At 50.6% G+C, this 19,173-nt stretch overlaps 7 protein-coding genes across 7 annotated transcripts; 4 read left to right on the forward strand and 3 right to left on the reverse strand.

The window, feature by feature from the left end:
* Positions 1–246: 246 nt before the first annotated feature.
* FCK3-3 (putative glycosyl transferase FCK3) lies at positions 247–1,476 on the reverse strand (the record flags this gene model as incomplete). Its single annotated transcript, XM_037325467.1, has 1 exon — positions 247–1,476. The coding sequence occupies one exon, from the start codon at positions 1,474–1,476 to the stop codon at positions 247–249; it is 1,230 nt and encodes a 409-aa protein (XP_037176773.1).
* Positions 1,477–3,277: 1,801 nt separating this feature from the next.
* On the forward strand, positions 3,278–3,556 carry CGCA056_v010221 (uncharacterized protein; the record flags this gene model as incomplete). The annotated part of the gene is made up of 1 exon (XM_037325468.1): positions 3,278–3,556. One exon carries the CDS (start codon positions 3,278–3,280, stop codon positions 3,554–3,556), a length of 279 nt encoding a protein of 92 aa, XP_037176774.1.
* A 1,034-nt stretch (positions 3,557–4,590) lies between these two features.
* fabG-17 (3-oxoacyl-[acyl-carrier-protein] reductase FabG) lies at positions 4,591–5,370 on the forward strand (the record flags this gene model as incomplete). The annotated part of the gene is made up of 1 exon (XM_037325469.1): positions 4,591–5,370. One exon carries the CDS (start codon positions 4,591–4,593, stop codon positions 5,368–5,370), a length of 780 nt encoding a protein of 259 aa, XP_037176772.1.
* A 646-nt stretch (positions 5,371–6,016) lies between these two features.
* Positions 6,017–7,741, forward strand: CGCA056_v010223 (uncharacterized protein; the record flags this gene model as incomplete). The annotated part of the gene is made up of 1 exon (XM_037325470.1): positions 6,017–7,741. One exon carries the CDS (start codon positions 6,017–6,019, stop codon positions 7,739–7,741), a length of 1,725 nt encoding a protein of 574 aa, XP_037176188.1.
* Positions 7,742–7,895: 154 nt separating this feature from the next.
* priB-2 (Protein priB) lies at positions 7,896–10,417 on the reverse strand (the record flags this gene model as incomplete). The annotated part of the gene is made up of 8 exons (XM_037325471.1): positions 7,896–8,267; positions 8,348–8,734; positions 8,787–9,080; positions 9,140–9,446; positions 9,502–9,643; positions 9,703–10,089; positions 10,136–10,213; positions 10,270–10,417. 8 exons carry the CDS (start codon positions 10,415–10,417, stop codon positions 7,896–7,898), a joined length of 2,115 nt encoding a protein of 704 aa, XP_037176777.1.
* Positions 10,418–12,151: 1,734 nt separating this feature from the next.
* Ank3-4 (Ankyrin-3) lies at positions 12,152–18,039 on the forward strand (the record flags this gene model as incomplete). The annotated part of the gene is made up of 5 exons (XM_037325472.1): positions 12,152–13,142; positions 13,195–14,023; positions 14,072–14,097; positions 14,269–17,970; positions 18,032–18,039. 5 exons carry the CDS (start codon positions 12,152–12,154, stop codon positions 18,037–18,039), a joined length of 5,556 nt encoding a protein of 1,851 aa, XP_037176190.1.
* A 392-nt stretch (positions 18,040–18,431) lies between these two features.
* On the reverse strand, positions 18,432–18,889 carry CGCA056_v010226 (uncharacterized protein; the record flags this gene model as incomplete). Its single annotated transcript, XM_037325473.1, has 2 exons — positions 18,432–18,565; positions 18,616–18,889. 2 exons carry the CDS (start codon positions 18,887–18,889, stop codon positions 18,432–18,434), a joined length of 408 nt encoding a protein of 135 aa, XP_037176775.1.
* Between the last annotated feature and the right edge of the window lie 284 nt (positions 18,890–19,173).

Below are 19,173 nucleotides of genomic sequence, written 5' to 3' on the forward strand. Positions count from 1 at the left end.
ACAAACAACCACAACATCCTGTCGAAGGAAGAACATCATGACTTGCCTGAAAATGCAAAGTTTTGGCATGAAAGGTCCAAATGGGGGACGCCAGTTAATGCTCGAGTTCTGGAAGACATCGACCATGAACTCCTTCGCCGGATGTCTGTCAAGTTTGATGGGAAGAACATCCATCAGCCCCCATATTCCCATCCGTGATATTGATCGTAAGTGCGAGCATTGTGATTATCTAGCTATTAGAATAGTCTATTTCTCTCTCAACAAAGAACCAACCTTTACAGGTTCCATTAACTCGTAATCTTCCCTTTGCGGCAAATGGTCTGGGCACCATCTCTCCATGCCATACCTCAACCATTGGGCGTACGTTCCTTCCACCACATCGCTGCCTTCATGTTTCCTCCACAAGCTTCCCAACGTAGGTCCGAGTACTTGAACAATCAAGCCGTGTGCTAGCTTGAAGCCAAAGCTTCTCGTGAGACAATCTTCCGCGATTTTCCGTGCCAGTTTTTGATCGTCCGACTCCGGCTCTCCAAGCCGCGCCACCTTTAGGCTCATGAGGTTGAAAGCCTGTACTCCATTCCAGTTCGTATATTCGTTGATCAACTGACTCCCAACCATGTAATCCGGCGCAAATATCTTCTTTGTGACATATTCAGGGCCGTTCCAACCTCTTTCTTTGTCGACTGTACTCATAACCATCGTAATCGCTTGTCCTTGGATGATGTAGTCTGTCAATCTTTCGCTCAAACTCGTGTCTCCCGATTTGCTGAACGATTCTCCCATCAAGGGCAGCCCTTTGAGGAGTGGATGCCCGTGTAGACCCTCCGTATTTGCTTTTCCCTCCCACAATTTCAAGAGAAGATCATGACATGCTTGCCAGAACTTGTTTTCGGGAAGACTTCCCATGAAGTAGTTTAGGAGGCTGTAGTCTCGGGGACCACCGGCATTGTAAGACAATACTTCAAAAGGACTTTGTGGGTTGGCGATAGTTTCTTCCCATAACCTATCAAGGTCGCCAATCTGCATGAACCCTACGTCCGTGTAGATTCCGCCGTACTTGAGCAGCAGAGGAAAGCGAACGAGATCGGAGTAGTGCTGGGTGGCAAACTCCCCGTCCAGGACGCCATTCGTGAACGCCATGGGCACGTTGTTTGGGTTTCTTATGTCGATCCAGTTCCCGATATATCCAGATGACTCAGGCTCGAGGTCCATAACTCGTATTGTCCAACCCTGCCTGGAGAACCGACGGTGCCAGGTGCGAACATTACGCTTCGCGTATGGGTGTAAATCGTCGTAGCCTGAGTTCCAAAAGAACCAGAGATTCTTTGTGGATGTGACTGGCGGGGCTGACTTGATGATCGCGTCCACTTCAGCGTCTGACCGAAGATCGAGCTGGTCCAGTGGGATCATGCGAAGGCCCTTGGGGATGGGATATGGCGGATCGCAAGTTTGATTGGTGCCGCTGTTGACGGTCATTATGTCGCACAATTTGAAGTAATCCCAAGAGTAGGTATATTACTCGATACTTTGACGGCGATGTAATCAGTGCTAGCGTGATTTGTCTGGCAAATATGGAAATAGCACAGGAGAACCGAGAATCAGCAGAGCCAAAGTATGGGCCGTGTCTGTGACCTATTGAGAGAATGAAAAGTAAGATGTTTAATTTTCATTCGAAGGCATACAGAGCTATTCATGTGTATTTGTAGGCGGAAGATGCAAGTTGTGCAACCAGCACCATAGCCAACCGCGAGAGGTTCCCGTGAGATCTCCTTCCGCATCTGGCTTGGCGCGCGATGAATCATCGCGCATCATGCACCGTCTCCCCACTAAGAACGCATGTTGGTATCGCAAACTCCTACTTGTGGTTAGGCACTACTCAGTCACGAAGAATCTATTCGCTATTATCGAGCGACTCTAATAATCACTCTCCCTTTCATGCCTTGTCCGCATCGTCTGCTCTGACGGTTGGGAATGCCGCGCAGCCAACCTCACACCCTGGTTCCTTGTCATCCATCGATTCAGCCAGTCAGGCTCCACGATGTCTGAAACGAGCAAGGGCACTAGACTCGCTATTTACCCTCTCGAGAGTGATCTTCAAGACATAGACCAAACTCTTCTCTGCTCCGGATTTCCGACTGGCGCTACAGTTTCTTGGTCATCGGCTGCTTATCAACACGGTCGCGCCTTATGAAGTAAGCTTGAGAAGTCCGTGTGACGCGTGACGTATTCGAAAATACCTCTGCTTTACTCCCTGGCGGCTGAACTAGCGCCGTGTTCGGTGGCATCATACGAGCGTTGACCATTATCGTTGTGAAACCCAATTAATCCTAGAAGCCCCTACTTAAGTGAAAGGCTTTTGTATCCCGCGGGAATGCTGGACCAACCAGAAAATTGATCGAAAATGGCAATTTTACCTCGCGGAGTAATCCAGCCCTCGTCGGCTTCGTCGACTTTAGGTTTTGAACCATATTAACGCCGGATAATTTACCTCATATGACACATTTTCCTGGGACAACCTGACTGAACGTGCTATGGACTTGCGATATAGACGGTCGAAGGCTTGAAAATCATCTCTGAAATGGCCGTATTTCGTGCACCTAATATTTTCCCCCGGTTTAGCAGCTCACTTTATCTAAACCTTGCTTGACTCGGGCTTCCTGCTAACTCTTCTGAGACAATATCGATACGGCCTAGACCCCTTCGAAGGCTCACAGAGCGAGGGGAAAACAGACCCTGGAAAAGAAACAAACTTCTAGGCTATCTAAGACGGTAAGAATGGCATGACCTATTTTGGCAGGGGCACTTACTTGTCAACGAACCATACATCTCCACGACGATGGTGGACCTCTTCCTTTCCGAGCGTTATATGGAGGTCGATGGGGGGTATCAACCGGATTCGATGACTGGATTCGCGAAGTCCCGCATTATCTTAGCTATGGATATGAAAGTCATTAACTCTGAAGTAAGTTTGCTTCATACACATAATCTAAGCCACACGTGTCTCAAGCATTCTTGTCCCATGCACCTCAGGAAAGGGGAGGTTCGTATCCATCCCCGGTAGGTTCTTGGGCGAAGTCTCCTGATATGGGGGCAGTTTCTGAATACCACCGAGTCATGGTGTAGAGAGTCATCTAACGCACCTGAGCCGCCACAGAATTGCTATATATTTAAGACTTTTTCCTCCTCGTCATTCTCACCAATCCTGTTATCCCATCGACTGACTCTTCACAGAACACATCTATTATCCTTAAATACCTCATTCTCCGTATATTCCAACATGAGAGCCACAGAGCTTGTCATCCTATCGACGTGCTTTGCCGGCATAACAATCGCTCAGCAAACGGCATGCCAGATCGAACTTTTGAACATCAATCAACAAGTCGTCGACAGCGTCTACATTCCTTACGACAGTACTCGAGCCATGAGAGACGCTACGGTCCCTCATGGAGCTGTGAACTACCCGGTACACGTTAACAGCAATTGTGGTGTCGGGCTGGATCGTGGCAATTTGGTGAACGGAGCCACTTTCCGCAACGCTGGCCCCTGTACTCCATAGGCGTTTTGAAGTTTTGAAGCACCTGAGATAGAGAAAAGCTGTGCATCCGAAGTGTTACGGGCGCCCAAAATTTACGAAGACCTCAACGCCAAAAACATAAGTTCGCCGTCAAGCTTGTGTGATAACCACTTTTTGCCAATGTGTCGTTCATGTCACAGTCTGTCTATTAAGTCATGAGGATATGCATGTGGGTAATCAATTGTCTATAGTCAACGTTCAAGATCCCTATTAAGGTTGAAGGGATCGTTTCCGTAGATAGCTTAGAAAGATATCTAACTTAGACTGGTTATATACAGACCAAAGTTTGATCACATTGGTATTTGCGTTCTTTTTGTTGTTCTTCTAGTTTACGCGCGCAGTCTTAGCAGCCCCTGTTGTATCTTCCGGCTAAGAGGAAGACTGACAGTTCAAGTACGGCTAGCTAAGCTCTAGCCAGCCCACGCGTTTCATTCAACGACGGAGCAATCGAATCCTGAATGTGAGGTTGAATCATCTATCCAATTGGCGCCCCGCATCCACCGGGTAGGACTCCCGTATCAGGCGAGCTCGGCCGTGATATTTCCAGTCCCGCAAATGCGGTGCGCATTCCAGGGACTTGATGGGGTAACGTAGTACACGTGTTGCTAAATGATTGAAAACGAGCTATTGTAGAAACTTACGAATGCCAGAATCCGCGCAACAAGGGGGGGCCGATTGGTAAGGGCCCTGTCAATCGCCAGATTGATCCTCGTCAGACTCTCGTTTGACCCTCAATACTCGACGAAAGTCCCTTTCTTCTACGAATCGGAGGAAAACGCAGGGGTGGTGCGGATTCTGGTATCCATGAGTTCCAACGATACCTTCAATGGCATCAATGGGGCATGAGTCAGTCATATGGAGTTGTGTAGGTCTGGACACACCTCTTTGATTGTTTAAGTATTTATACTGAATGAAATCGAGAGTATTCCGTCCCTCAAGGCCCTATCCACACCACTCAACAACCACTCGATCTACGTAACTACCTAACGCCGAATAACCATCGAGGAGAAAACAAAATGACTTTTGGCGTCACCCAACCCGAATTTGGCGAAGGCTGTGCCGTCGTCTTCGGCGGCTCGGGCGGCCTCGGTCGGGCGAGCGCTGGCCTGATTGCGGAGCGCGGTTCCAACGTTGTCGTCACCTACCAGTCGCGCCGCGCCGAAGCCGAGTCCCTGGTAGAGGAGCTGCGCAAACTCGGGCGCCAGGCGAGCGCGATAGCCTGCGACGTTACTGACCTCAAGGCGGTCGAGGCCGTTTTCAAGCATGCTGTGGACACATACAAGCGCGTGCATACGGTAGTGTCCGCCGGCGGCCTAGTGTTCGATACGGGCCCGCTAGCGGAGTTCAAGGAGGAGTCCTTCCGCGGCGTCATCGAAACCGACGTCTACGGCTTCTACAATATCGCTAAGGCCGGCGTGCCAGTACTGCGAGAGGGAAAGGGTGGCTCGTTCGTCGCCCTGATCACCAGCGCGGTGAATCGCACCGTGCCGTGCGATGCGCTCTCGGCCACGCCCAAGGCGGCAGTGGCCATGATGGTGCGCCAGCTCGCGACCGAGGAAGCTGATCACGGCATCCGGGCCAATGCCGTGGGACCCGGCGTTATCAACGCCGGTATGGTGCTGCCGATGATGGAGACGCCGACGCGAGCGCTGCTGGAGGGCGCCACTGCAGTGACGCCGCTTAAGCGCTGGGGAGAGGCTGCAGAAATCGCCGAGGCAGTGGCTTTCCTGGCCTCATCGAAGGCGTCCTTTATCACCGGCCAGATCTTGATGGTCGACGGTGGTCTTGCTGCCTAGTTTAGACGTGACCGGCGCGAATGGTAGCTTGCGCGAAGCTGTTGTTACTGTGGGCGGTGAGGAAGTTGATAATAAGGAGCCCGAATCTAGCAGTGGACTAATGACCCGTCCGAGATGCAATCGCGTATAGGCTGTGTAATCTAGAAACACCTGTTGAATAGCAATGGTTTGCCCAGATGCAATACGATAAAAGACAAAAAGCAAAGACGTTGAATTGATATTAGGTTATTCGTGGTGAACAGCTGGAGCAATGTCCCAAATGCAGCCGTTGTGCAGTCAAACGATCCCCAAAACCAGGTTAACTTCATGAGAATTTCTATATGATTGATAGGTAATCAAATATATTTACCCGTTCACTAAGGACTTCTGTCTGCGTATGAGCCCATGCGCACAAACGTTTGCGGCAACTTATTTAGACGCCGCAATCAACGTACAGACGACGAGCGGAGCCAACGAATCTTAAATGTGGTCTGGGCAACTCATTGCTGCATTTAAAGAGTTCTGACGTTTTTCAAACTCTTTATTCCATCCATCTTGCAACATTGAGAAGTCCAAGTGCATACGAAATCGTACATCCATCATACTTTGTTCTCTTTTCAAATTTCATACTTCTTCATCTACTCTCAGCAATACCACGCTTGCGAAAATGACAGCAGCCATGCTCAAAGGCGACGGATACTTCAACCTTGGAAAGTACCATCGTCCTATCACGACCAAGAGCTTGGAGGCTCAACGATGGTTCGATCGAGGACTTATCTGGGCCTATGGTTTTAACAACAACGAGGCCTCAGAATGCTTCGAGAAAGCCATTCTTGCAGATCCCGATTGTGCCATGGGCTATTGGGGCTTGGCGCACACTCGGGGACCCTATTACAATAAAGCATGGCGGTTGTTCGACCCCATTGAGCTCAAGGTTGCGCTCAACGAAACGTACAAGGCATCTCGCCAAGCTCTGGAGCGGATTGACGGAGCAAGCCCCGTTGAGCAGTCCTTGATCCGCGCGATTGCCCAGCGATACCCTCAGCCTCAGCCGACAAACGAGCAAGGCTACTCCGCCTGGAACGACGCATACGCCAGCGCCATGCAATCCGTGTACGAAAACTATGGCAACGATATTGACGTAGCTGTTCTCTACACTGACGCTCTCATGAACCTGACACCATGGGGAATGTGGGATCCGTACAGCGGGGAACCCAGTGCCAATGCTAGAACTCTCGACGCCATGGCAGCTCTTGAGCATGCCTTTACCCTAGAAGGTGCCGACGAGCACCCGGGGCTGCTGCATCTTCATATTCATCTCGTGGAAATGTCCCGAACACCCGAGCTTGCGGTACCTTCTGCGGACAAGCTTCGACATCTGGTCCCCGATGGTGGTCACTTCAATCATATGCCATCCCACATTGATGTCTTGATCGGCGACTACCGGAGCGCGGTCTCCGCCAACGTTGCAGCTGTTGTTGCAGACAACAAGTTCTTTGCGAAGATTGGGAGGATGAATCTGTACACGTTTTACCACGCTCACAATTATCACTCGCTCATCTATGCCGCTATGCTCTCCGGCCAATCGAAAGTGGCTCTGGAGAACTGCGACCTGATGGAGAAGGCCCTGCCCGAAGAGCTGCTGGCTATTGAGTCACCTCCCATGGCTGATTGGCTTGAGGCTTTCGTTGGTGTCCGCACCCATGTCCTTATCCGTTTCGGTCTTTGGGACGAGATTTTATTTATGAGAATCCCTGAAAACCAGACGTTGTACTGCGTCACAACCGCAACGCTCCACTACGCGAGGGGAGTGGCATTTGCAGCCACAGGTCGTGTACCAGAGGCCGAGAGTGAACAGAAACTCTTCGCCAAGGCCTATGCCAATGTGCCCTCATCGCGATACGACTATCCCAACCAGTGTGTCGAGACACTTAAGGTTGGCGAGGCTATGCTTGCAGGTGAATTGGAGTACCGCCGAGGAAACTTTGATCTGGCATTTGAGCACTTGCGGAAGTCGATCCAACTTGATGACAACCTCAAGTATAGTGAGCCTTGGGGGTGGTTGCAGCCGACTCGCCACGCCTACGCTGCATTGTCTCTAGAACAAGGTCACGTCGAAGAGGCGGCTAAGACGTACGCTGAGGATCTGGGCTTCCTTGCCTCACTACCTCGCGGCCACCAACATCCCAACAACGTCTGGGCACTGCATGGGTACCACGAATGTCTGACACGTCTCGGTCGGAATGACGAGGCACGGCTGCTTGAGCTTCCACTCAAGCTCGCGGTCAACTTGGCAGACGTAACGGTGCGCTCCTCGTGCTATTGTCGCAAGGTAGACGACGGTTCTAGTAATGATTCTACTCGTGGTTGCGACAAAGTCGAAAAATGTTAGGTCGGTGTTACAAAAGTGGAAGGAATTTTATCAGACTAGCGTTCAAAAACCAGTCTTGATAGATTAGAAAGACGGCTCAACATGTCTTGAATCAAGTTTTGATTTTCTCGTTTTGATTTCGTCGTCCAAAGTGTCCGTCTAGTCTGTCAAATAATCAATTGAATGTCAAGTTGTCCAAGTCCTCTACTCCTCCAAGATCTGCACTGCCAAAGCTTGGTTGTTCTACACTCAGAAACCCTACATCAAACCACAGAGCAGGATCCAAAGAGCCTCCATTCACCTCTTTCAGCCATTCTGGCACGAACAGATTTGTGTCGATACTGGCGTCTTGATTTGTGTTCTGGTCCTCAACGTTGACGAACTTCTCGACCTGAGAAGCAAAAACGCGAGACAATGCGGTATAAAAGTGAACAGCAGATGTATCTGGAAGTTCCTGCGCCATGTCTTCCAAATACCTAGGTACCGACCGTACTTTGGTCGCAGCATCAACGACATCCTCCGGAGGCAGATTTCCGCGCTTGATAGCCTGAGCATCATGATCAGCTATAGGTTTTCAAACAGCCGGAGAGAGGTCGCTCGTTCTCCTCCTTTTCGATTTCAACTTACATGAAGGATCTCCGTCATTGCATGCGCAACCATGATGAATTGGTTGTTATGCCATCCTAATCTGAGTTCGCGCATCGTTGGGTCTGAGAGCGCAAGCTCCAACGCGCGCCGCGCCACATCGAATGCCCTCCGAGATACTGTTAGAAATTCTGCACACCTGACCTCTTCGTCAATGTTTTTGAGGTCTCTCATTGCCTGTGCGTTCAGGACCATGATACTGTGGTCCATGTAGAAAGCCAAAATGGGCAGCGAGGTTGCGATTCGGGGGTCATCTGTTGAGCATGCCTTATTTCGAGTGCTCTCCAGGGCTTCGAAGGCTTTTGAGTGCCAGCTTAGAACAGCTTCAGGGGTTTTGATACCTCGCCCTAGCTGTTTCAAGGCTTCCAGCTACTTGCATGTTTAGTGTCACTCCTAGGATGAATGCAGAGTGAAAACTTACCAATTGGACCCTTATTTCAATGAGCCCACTGATCATGCGGTCTGATGGATTCGTCATAGGCTTTTTCCACCACTGACAGGGGCATGGCGGCAACTCGTTCCAACCGACAATGAGGGAGCGACCCGTCGTAATGCCAAAGCTTTTGTCGGCGATGAACACATACAGCCAAGTTCTTTCAACATTGCGCATCATTCGTTCTTTGAACTCGTTGCTGGCATCCGGGGCTAGCGCGTTGGCTTGTTCAGTCACGGCAGAAGGCCGATTGATCCCCAGTTCTTTCGCAAGCTGCGCCGCCTGGTAGTTTGTCAGTTCAAATCGACCAAGGCTCCAACCAGAACACGACGTCGACGTACATGACCCAGATGAAGCCAATATGGATCGTCTGCCTGTCTTTGGTGCAATGGTGCCCAGTACTTCATGCAGATAATCGCTTGAATGATTTCGAGCGATTTCACAGATGCAGCAATGGACCACATCATGCTCGCCTCAGCCAGGGAGAGAAGCGTTGGGTACAGTATACGATCACGAGGCCGAGTTGATATTGCGCAACCGAGAGCACAAATGACAGAAAAGAGAGTGAAAGATGCATTGTAAACACTTTCAGGGGTGTGGAGGACAGGATCAAGCAGTCCTACTAGTGGGTTGCGCATTTTGAAAAACCTGCATGAGAGGTTTGATCAGTACTCGCGATAGCATTCGTAGAAGAACCACGTACAAGTCGAAATAGAGCGAGACATCGCTTTGGTCGACAAGACGAGCGGTTACAGGATCGCATGCTGTTGACTCCAGTTTCAACGTAGTATTGTTGGACTGAGATGCCAACACGTGCCAATCTTTCTGATGAGTTGATCGAGGAGCTGCAGGTCGACTAGCATCAGCAAGTTATCCAACGGTAGAAGCTTTGAGAGCATCTTACTAAGATACTCCACTAGACGCTCATCCAAGCCATTTCCGTCTTTGGAACGAGATGTGTGACTTGGGCACAGTGATGTTGTTGGTAGGTCCGCAGCAATAGCCGCTGCCATGATTTGTAAGGGGGATACTACGTGACTCTCCCTCTCAAGTTTGAAGCACGGGCATGGTACTTGAGTAGTGTCTGGTAAATCAGGGCTCTCCGAGCGGGTAGTCGTGTTGACAGACATTTCAAGCCCTTGATTTTGGAAACCAGGCGAATCAGTCAAGGGCGGGGACAAGTTGTCTGAGCCATTGTTCAGAGACTTGACAATGGCTGCGATGACTTGGTCCTTCACAGGGCTTTCGTTTATGCGAGCTAGGAGCTTCTCGAGACTGTCTGGTTTACTGGCTGGATTTGAGCATGGCTTGTCATCGATGAGATGCAGTGAACTTACTTGGTACTGCCTTCTTTACGGCCTCTATTAGATCGAAGAGGGTAACTGCATGTCTGCCCCTGCGAAGTACATCGCGAACTGCAGAGCAGGTCAGCACCGGCATAGGCAGACCATCAATACGCAAGGCATCCTACCAGGGCTTCCGCCGATCACAGCGCTGTCTCGCTGCCCGACAGCTGAAGCACGCAGTGCGGTATTGGCCTGTATTATCGGCCGCCACCGATTTGCCGGACCGGTAACTGCTGGCAATTTGCTCCATAGCCCGATCTTGCATGGAGGCATTCTCTGGATCCGAATTTGGCAGCTGGGGTGGTTTCCCCTGTTGCGCTTCTTGCCCGGGCTGGATGTTCGTCATTGCGATTTCATGACATGAATGGTGAAAGAGATGTTGCATGCCAAATTTTGTAAACGCCGCGGCGTTCGCAGAATCAGTGTTTGGATGGCACGAAGCACTTAGTGTCACGGGCTCTAAAATATTCCCCGCACCCGCCGCCCCCCGCCGTTTATATTAGACGCCTCAAGCACCAACTTAGTCATGCATAAGAAGCAGATGGCAGTAAAATACGTAAGTGTAATTGCTTCGCCCAAGTCTCGCATCCATGTAGGCATCCATGTAGCTGAGTTGACCTAGTAGAAAGATGCCTGTGATGAGGAAGAGCAAGTCGCGGTGGGCTCATGACCTCACAGGCCTGTCAGTGTAAGCGCCAGCACTAAAACAAAAGCCTGCGTGAAGCTTTTCCCTGAACCCCAGTTGCTCTGAATTCAGTCTTCCACAGAGACCAACCCTAAAAACAATGCGCTAGAACCCTGCGGACGTCATCGCATCCGCGATTAGCTGCAGCAGAGTTCCGCTGGACCCCTCAGATAAGTAGGCCACCCACGCCGACTGGGTGCGACCTTACAGTCTCATCATCAAAATCACCAGGCTTTCTGCTCATACTGTAATCCCTAATCAGTTTCAGGTTATTCGAATAGACTCGCAGAGACCTCATGAATGAACATAATCCTTTTCTTCTCCTGTTCCAGAAGATCGGGTGCCTCGATGGGTTCGGGTTCGACGCAATTGCTTACGCCTTGTGGATGCGTTCTTGATCAATTTAATCTAACTCGCACCTTCATTCTACCACTTACAGAATTTAGACCATGTTTGCATGGAGGAGGTTGACTTCAGTTGGCCTAATGATAGACAAGGATCGCTAGCTAACTGAGGCATCCTGCCCTCTATGTACAGGAATGGAGAGGGTTAATAAGACCACTTTGAGACCGTCTCCAGCCAAACTTTTGAGCATTTCCAATACTGAGAGATGTGGCCCAAGGATTCTTGGAGGCTCTCGAGAGATTCCTCATCTGCCCTTCTGCTCTTCAAATTGGCATTCGGTTTATCTGCCATGCCTGACAGATTGCTGATGGTTTAACTACAACGTTGTTCGACCCTGATGATGTCAAGACGCGAGAGCTAAGTCTTCAGGCTGGCGTAAGCTGCGAAATTGAAATTAGGCTGTCTCTGGGCTTGCCCAGCTGAAGTATGTCGAATGCGGCACAGTGACAGTCACGACCACTTCTCCTGCCTAATCATTGGACAGCACTGTAGACAGAACGATGAGAGTGGTGCTGATGGTGTGACAGTATTATTCCCGGCAGATGCAGTGAGACGCAGGGGACATCAAGCGTTGTCATTCGGTGCACACTTGGCCTCCCACTTTCTCTTGCAAGCCATGGACTCTGATTTGACTGTCGAGCCCCTGCTTCGCCTCGCCAAAGCAATTAGGGGGCATATCTGCAGGCCACGTCCCGACCCAGTTGAGCAGGGAGAGAATCAATCCCATGTCTCCATACTAAAGGGCAGTGTGGCCGGAGTTCATCCTTAGCCTGGTCCTTCCTTCAATCTTCGCTGCCTGCATTTTCAAATTATTGATGGCAGTCTTGCGCAATTTTCTTTGCCATGTCCATCTTGATGCGCGCGCGCTTTCTACTCGACTCTGAATTCCCCTTCTCGCTCTTCACCCGACACTGACAATGTCTGCCGAACAGTACACTGTCGGCTGGATTTGCGCCATCAAGCCCGAGTTCGTCGCCGCACAGGAATTCCTAGACGAGGAACACGACGCCGAAGGAATCAGCGCTGCTGTACATGACAACAACAGCTACGCCTTTGGTCGGATTGGGCAGCATAACGTGGTCATCGCGGTGCTTCCAGATGGTGAATATGGAACCAGTTCGGCAGCGACGGTTGCCAGGGATATGGTTCATTCATTCCCCAACATCAGGATTGGCCTGATGGTTGGCATCGGCGGCGGCGCCCCGAGCTCGAAGAACGACATACGCCTCGGTGATATTGTCGTCAGCGCCCCTCGCGGCGGTAATAGCGGTGTATTTGAATATGACTTTGGCAAGACGATTCAAGAGAAAGCTTTCCAGCACACGAGACATCTGGACCAGCCTCCCAACGTCGTCCGAACTGCGGTCACCAATCTGCAGGCGCAGTACGAACGCAAAGGCCACAATATTCAAGAGGCAGTCACAGATATCACGGGGAAGAACAAGAGACTCCGGAAGTATAGACGGCCAGACCCAAGCACCGATGTTCTCTATCAGTCGAACTACCTTCACACTAGCGGTACTGGGGACTGCACGGCGGGTTGCGGTACAGATTCGGATAATATCGTCCTCCGCGCGGAGAGAGACGAAGATGAGGGCGATGACGACCCCGCTGTTCATTACGGTCTTATCGCGTCTGCGAATCAGCTCATGAAAGATGCCACAGTCCGGGACCGTCTCGCAGCGGAGAAGGGCGTGCTTTGCTTCGAGATGGAAGCCGCAGGCCTTATGAACCACTTCCCTTGTTTGGTAGTCAGGGGTATCTGCGACTACTCGGACACCCACAAGAACGATAACTGGCATGGATACGCCGCGATGACTGCGGCTGCCTATGCCAAGGACCTTTTAGGAAAGATCTTGCCGAGCAAGGTTGAAGCAGAGAAGAAGTTAGCCGACGCCGTTGAGTCAGGTTAGTGGAAAGTCGAGACCCGGCAGGTGAAGTCTCGCTGAGTTAAATCTAGTAAAGCAAGAAATGCATGATTTCCAAGAGACAATGTTTAGTAATCGGGAAGACGATGAGGTGATGTCGTGGCTGAGAGCGCCGGATCAGTCAAGCAACCACAAATTGGCTATGCAAAGTCACCACGAGGGAACCGGGTCCTGGCTTCTAGAGGATCCGATATATCGGGACTGGAAAGCAACTCGGAGTGCATTTCTCTGGGTATCTGGAATCCCGGGCTGCGGAAAAACAGTTCTGAGCTCGACTTTGATTGAAGACGTTCGGTCTACTTGTTCATCGGCTTGCCTTGCTTATTTCTGCTTTGACTTCAACGACAGTTCGAAACAGACTCTCGACAGCTTGCTCCGTTCTCTGATCCAACAGTGTTCTCAGAAGAACGAGGCCTCAAAGGCGTGTATACATGACCTATGGAAGTCACGTCCTGCGCGAAGAGATGAGCAGCCGACAAACCAGCAGCTCTATGACTGTCTCGTCAAAATCTTGAATCAGTCAGACGAGACTTGGGTTATCATTGACGCCCTTGATGAATGTACGACCAGAGACGGATCTTATGTAGACGGTATTCTCTCCTTTATCAAAGAACTGAAGCAGGATACCGTAGGGTCTACTCATATTCTCGTTACAAGCCGATCAGTGGAAGATATCGAAAGGTCTTTTACCGAATGGGCCCAGAAGGAGTGTTTTATTTCACTTCAGCACAGTCTTATTCAAGATGATATCCAGGCTTATATTCGCCATGAACTTCGACCAGGTGGAAGATTCGACAGGTGGCAAGGGACCCCAACATTGGAACAGATCGAGTTGACACTGATGGCTAAAGTTGATGGAATGTAAGTCTACCAGTAGCCGCACGAAACAGCAGCGCTGATTTGATCTAGGTTCCGATGGGCAGCCTGTCAACTCGGTTCGTTAGCTAGGTGCATTGATCATCGTACTCTTCTCAAAGAGCTGTCTTCTCTACCCAGGGATCTCGATGAAACCTATCATCGAATGATTCGGGACATACCAGAGGAGAATAAATCCAATGCCACCACCGTTCTCCGCTTCCTTGCTTTCTCTAACAGACCATTTACAGTTGAAGAGCTCGCTGACGCTCTCGCGGTGAACTTGAACGAGTCTCCCAAGTTTGACCCGGCCTTCAGGATGCCCAGACCTACTGAGATCTGTCTCTATTGCCCAAGTATGCTGCTCTTGGCGCGGACGCGTAAGCGCGCAAGGGACCAGCTCGATGGATACAAAGAAGTGCAAGAAGTGCGACTCGCCCACTTCTCAGTGAAGGAATATCTGACCTCGGATCGGCTCCATGCAGAGCTGCGGCCACTCATTGAGCCGTCCATTTCCCGGGCGTCCCTTGCTGACATCTGCGTGGCATATCTTTCAGAGATCAAAGATGCAATGACAAAACATCAGATCGAAGAAGCATTTCCATTTGCCAGCTATAGCGCACAATCATGGCTGGGCCACGCAGCTGCATCTCGGTCTCTCGGCCATGGGGCTGAAAATGGTGGCCTGATTCTCGATTTTTTGTCATCTGACAACGTGGCCTATGAGAATTGGTTTGTCATGTTTGATCCAGAGGCCTCATTCAAGATCAGGGAACCCGCTTCGGGTCTGTACTATGCCTGCTTGTATGGCCTCGTCTCGGAAGTCAAAAGCCTGCTTTCGCAACATGTTGGCGTCAATGAACAAGGCGGACGACAAGGTTACCCAATCGTGGTAGCCTCAGACAAAGGACACATCAAGATCGTGGATCTTCTGATCGCAAATGGAGCAGATGTAAACCTGAAGGACCCTTTCGATCTGACAGCTCTACACGTGGCCCCCAGCGGAGGCTACGTCGAGATTGTTCAGCTTTTGTTGGACGCCAATGCGGAAGTTAACGCAATGACTGCTGAGTACGAGACCAGCCTCGGATGGGCCTGCAGCAATGGGCATCTGAAGGTCGTTCGGTTGTTGCTCGATTGGGGAGCAGTCATGAAACCTCCAGGTGGAATGTCAGTCAACGTGCTCCAGCTGGCTTGCTCATACGGCCACGTGGAGATTGTTCGCCTTCTTCTCAACAAGGGCGCTGACGTAAACGGACTGGGTGAATACTCTGAATCACCACTCGAGTCTGCTGCCGCGTATGGTGATGTGAGGATTGTCTCTCTTCTACTGCAGCACGGAGCAAGTCTGACGCTGCTGCCAAATCAGATTGGGGATGCCCTGGAATCTGCTACGGCCTATGGCGACGAACGTATCATGCGGATCCTTCTCGACGCCGGTATTTCTGTTGGCAGAAGCACAGAGCGAGATGATTGTGCCTCATTAGCTGACGAGGAGCAAGATGGGCATGCAATGTTGGCTCTTTGGGTAGCAGCCAAGAACCGCCATGTCGGCGCCGTCAGGATGCTTTTGGATGCAGGCGTGGGACCGAATAATGCTTGGGCCAAAAATAATGGCATTCTCCAGCGTTTCTACAACCCCCATGGTCAGCAAGAAGTAGAGATCATAAAGTTGCTGCTCGATCACGGATTCGATGTCAACGACTCTGAGAGCGCAGACGAGTCGGCGCTGGAAGGTGCTGTTCGAGCCGGTCGCGATGATATCGTACGTCTCCTGATCGATAGAGGCGCCAACGTCAATTCACATGAAGCACGGCCTGGAAACAGTGGGAGCGGCCCTCTTTTCAGTGCTTGTCGGCATGGGGAAGAGAGTCTTGCGCGCCTACTACTCGACACTGGCGCAGACGCTGATTCTGTAAGATCAAATGACACGGCTCTACAGGTGGCTGTCTACGAGGGACACAGAAATATTCCACGGCTGTTGCTTGAACGGGGCGCCGATACGGGGAGAGTGGCTAGGCGCCATTATCCAATCGGTCATAGATTCGACGACCCCCTGCTTCGAGCTTATAAGATGCGCGACTGGGAGTCAGTGCAGATGCTTCTCGACTTCGAAGCGAGTCTCCATACCGTCGCAGGAGAATCTTGCAAGAACCATAGCTTCTTGGAAATTGTTTGTCTGGACAATGACATGCACGCCGTCGAGATGCTGCTTCATCGAGGTGTAGACGTCAATCTTGGCCTACCGGTAGCGTGTTACCAAGGACACGTAGCCCTTGTAGAGGCAATGCTTGACGGCGGCAGCGATATCAGCATACACAACACCAGGTATGGAGACCCTTTAGGGGCTGCTTCATACGGAGGGCATGTGGAAGTTGTACGCCTCCTTATCGAAAGAGGAGCCCCAGTCGACGCATCATCTCCGATCTACGGCAGTGCCCTCATAGCAGCATCGAGCAAGGGCCATGAGAAGGTCATCAATGCTTTGCTTGATCAGGGCGCCAACCTAAACAACAACATCGGAAGTCATGAAGATCCAAAGGAGTCAGAGATGCCCCAAAACTTTGCAAAGCTATGGTCTCCCGCCGACGAGAATGGCAACATTCCCGCTATTTACGGAAACGCACTTCAAGCAGCCTGTCACGAAGGCTACGAGGACACGGCGTTGTTACTCATCAACCACGGCGCAGACGTAAACGCACCAGGTGGTTGTTACGGCAGTGCGCTGGCAGCCACTTCTTACGGCGGCAAAGCTAGCATAGTACAGCTACTCCTGGAAAGCGGAGCAAGTGCCAACTCTTCCAGCGGTATTCATGGGAATGCACTTCTCAGCGCTTGTCGTAGAGGCCGCGAGGATATCGTTCATATCCTGATCAACAATGGAGCCAATGAAGACTTGGACGAGAGCTTATCTACGGCAATTCGTGAGGGACACACACATGCCGTTCAAACTATACTTGATATTTGTCAGAATCGTATTTCACTCGACAGCAATTCCCTCAAGGATGCCATAAACACATATGACGATTGCCTCATTGAGATGATTCTCGACACAATGGGGACTTTGACCGAGGAAACCGGCATAGGTCCACTTCAGGCTGCCGCCGCTACTGGAAAACGAGACGTTGTGCAAACCTTACAGGATCGAGGAGCAAGCCTAACTGCGGAGGAGCTTGATTTCAATGAAGCACTCGTAAATGCTTCCGCAAAAGGGGACATCGAAGTGATAAACTTCTTGCTTGAGCTTGGTGCCAACCCTAATAAACAGTATGATCTTACGTTGGAAGGGCAGAATTGGAAGTACAGCAATGCGCTTCACGCGGCATCGCAGGCTGGGCACGTGGAAGTCACCCAATTGCTCCTTCAAAGTGGTGCGGATGCCACTTCGCCAGGGGGAAAATATCGGTATTTAACCCGGGCTGTCATTGTCAGCTATGATATGGACCGTTTTGAGATGCGTAACAAATACGGACAAGATCTTGAACAAGATGTCGTTGAGAGATTTGAGGCCATCGTCAAAATGCTTTTTGTTCATGGGGTCGACGCGCGTTGGGTACGGCAGGACTACAATGAATGTCTGCATCAGAGTACCTGCGTTGGATTTGAAATAATTGTCGATATTCTCATAGAGAAAGGGGCAGACATCAACTTCTACTTCGAGAAGTCTAACACGGACGTTCTAGAAGCGGCGCTGTGGTGTGGATATCCGCATATTGCTTGGGTTCTGGTGGACCAAGGTTGCCACATACCCGATTCACACTGGGAGCGCTACTACGGAACCCAGAGAAAGACACTGCTGCATTTTGCCGCTGAGTATGGGCGTAAAGACATTGTTCAAGGACATGTCTCCAAAAAGCTTGATGTTAACATCCGAGACGATCGTGGCCAAACCTCGCTCCACCTTGCGGTTATAAACGGGTATCATGAGATCACGAGGACTCTGTTGGAAAACGGTGCGGAGCCGTCTACACGGCACAAAGATCTTTCTGGGCAAACGCCTCTGACATACGCCAGAGGGATAGATCTGGGAGACGGCCGTGGGCCGATCGGCCCACATCCTTTGTGTGTTGAGGTGTTAACGCAATGGAGACCAGCAACACTCCAGGTAAATGGGCGGATAAACCCGCTATGAGTGCTTCTCTGCGGTCTGTCAGATGTCGTGACACTGACGACTTTCGCATCACAAAATATTTAATAATCTGACCCTATGAGTCTCCAAATGTGTTGACGATATTACTTGCGAAATCTCTTAGGCCAACTATTGATTTTGAGACCTATTACTATGCATAGTATTACATGTATCAAATACCCTGTCCATGCCCCTTGAATATTTCATGATTTCTTAACCACCTGCCACTCTGCGAGACTGTGTCTTACTCATTCTTGGATTCGAGACTGTCGACACATCAAGATCTCAATTGTCCAATTGGGAGGGGATAGTAGCATTTCCAAAGGCGCTTCTACCGTTCCCGTTGGTGTTGAAAAACATTTCGATCGGCCCAGAACCCTTCAGGGGAACGCCGAGAACCTCCTGCTGAATCTCAAAAGCTGCAAGACTGTAAGCTTCGTCGAGTTTGTCTAGCTTAGGGTATACGTACTATGGACACCAACGCTGTCGATCCAAGTGTTATTCAAGGTCGGGTCCTCGGCCGTGTAGACAGTGTATCCCACCGCGGGGTCGTAGAGCCATCTTGCGTAGCTTTCCTCATTCGGTGTGCTTGAGTGAACAGCATGAAGCTCTCCCAATCTGTGACCTTGAGCCCCGCCAGAGAGGTTGATCTGGACATGCCAGGATCCGTATTCTTGGCAAGCGGCGATTCCGGTATGGAAGCCGATAGCGAGGAGGGAGACAAGGTGCTTGGTGGAAAACATGTTTGGGTATCAGAGTTGAGATGGATTATCGGGATTCAATCGAAGGTAAGTCGAGAGCTAAGTCGGAACTCTGGATTTGAATAACAACACAGACAATGTAGAGCTAGGGAGAGAGGCTTTTATGGATGGTCATGATGACCGCAATCCTGTACTCACGCACCAGCGCGACGTTACATTCGTATTTTCAGCTCTAGGATCAGAGAGCGCCTCACACTGGCGTTAATGGCGGACTAATCGCCATGTCATCGTAGCGGTCCATGTGTTTGCGTTTCACAGAGCTTGTG

The sequence above is a fragment of the Colletotrichum aenigma genome, assembly GCF_013390185.1.
Source record: "Colletotrichum aenigma strain Cg56 chromosome Unknown KSG_Cg56_contig06, whole genome shotgun sequence".
NCBI classification, from domain to species: Eukaryota; Fungi; Ascomycota; class Sordariomycetes; order Glomerellales; family Glomerellaceae; genus Colletotrichum; species Colletotrichum aenigma.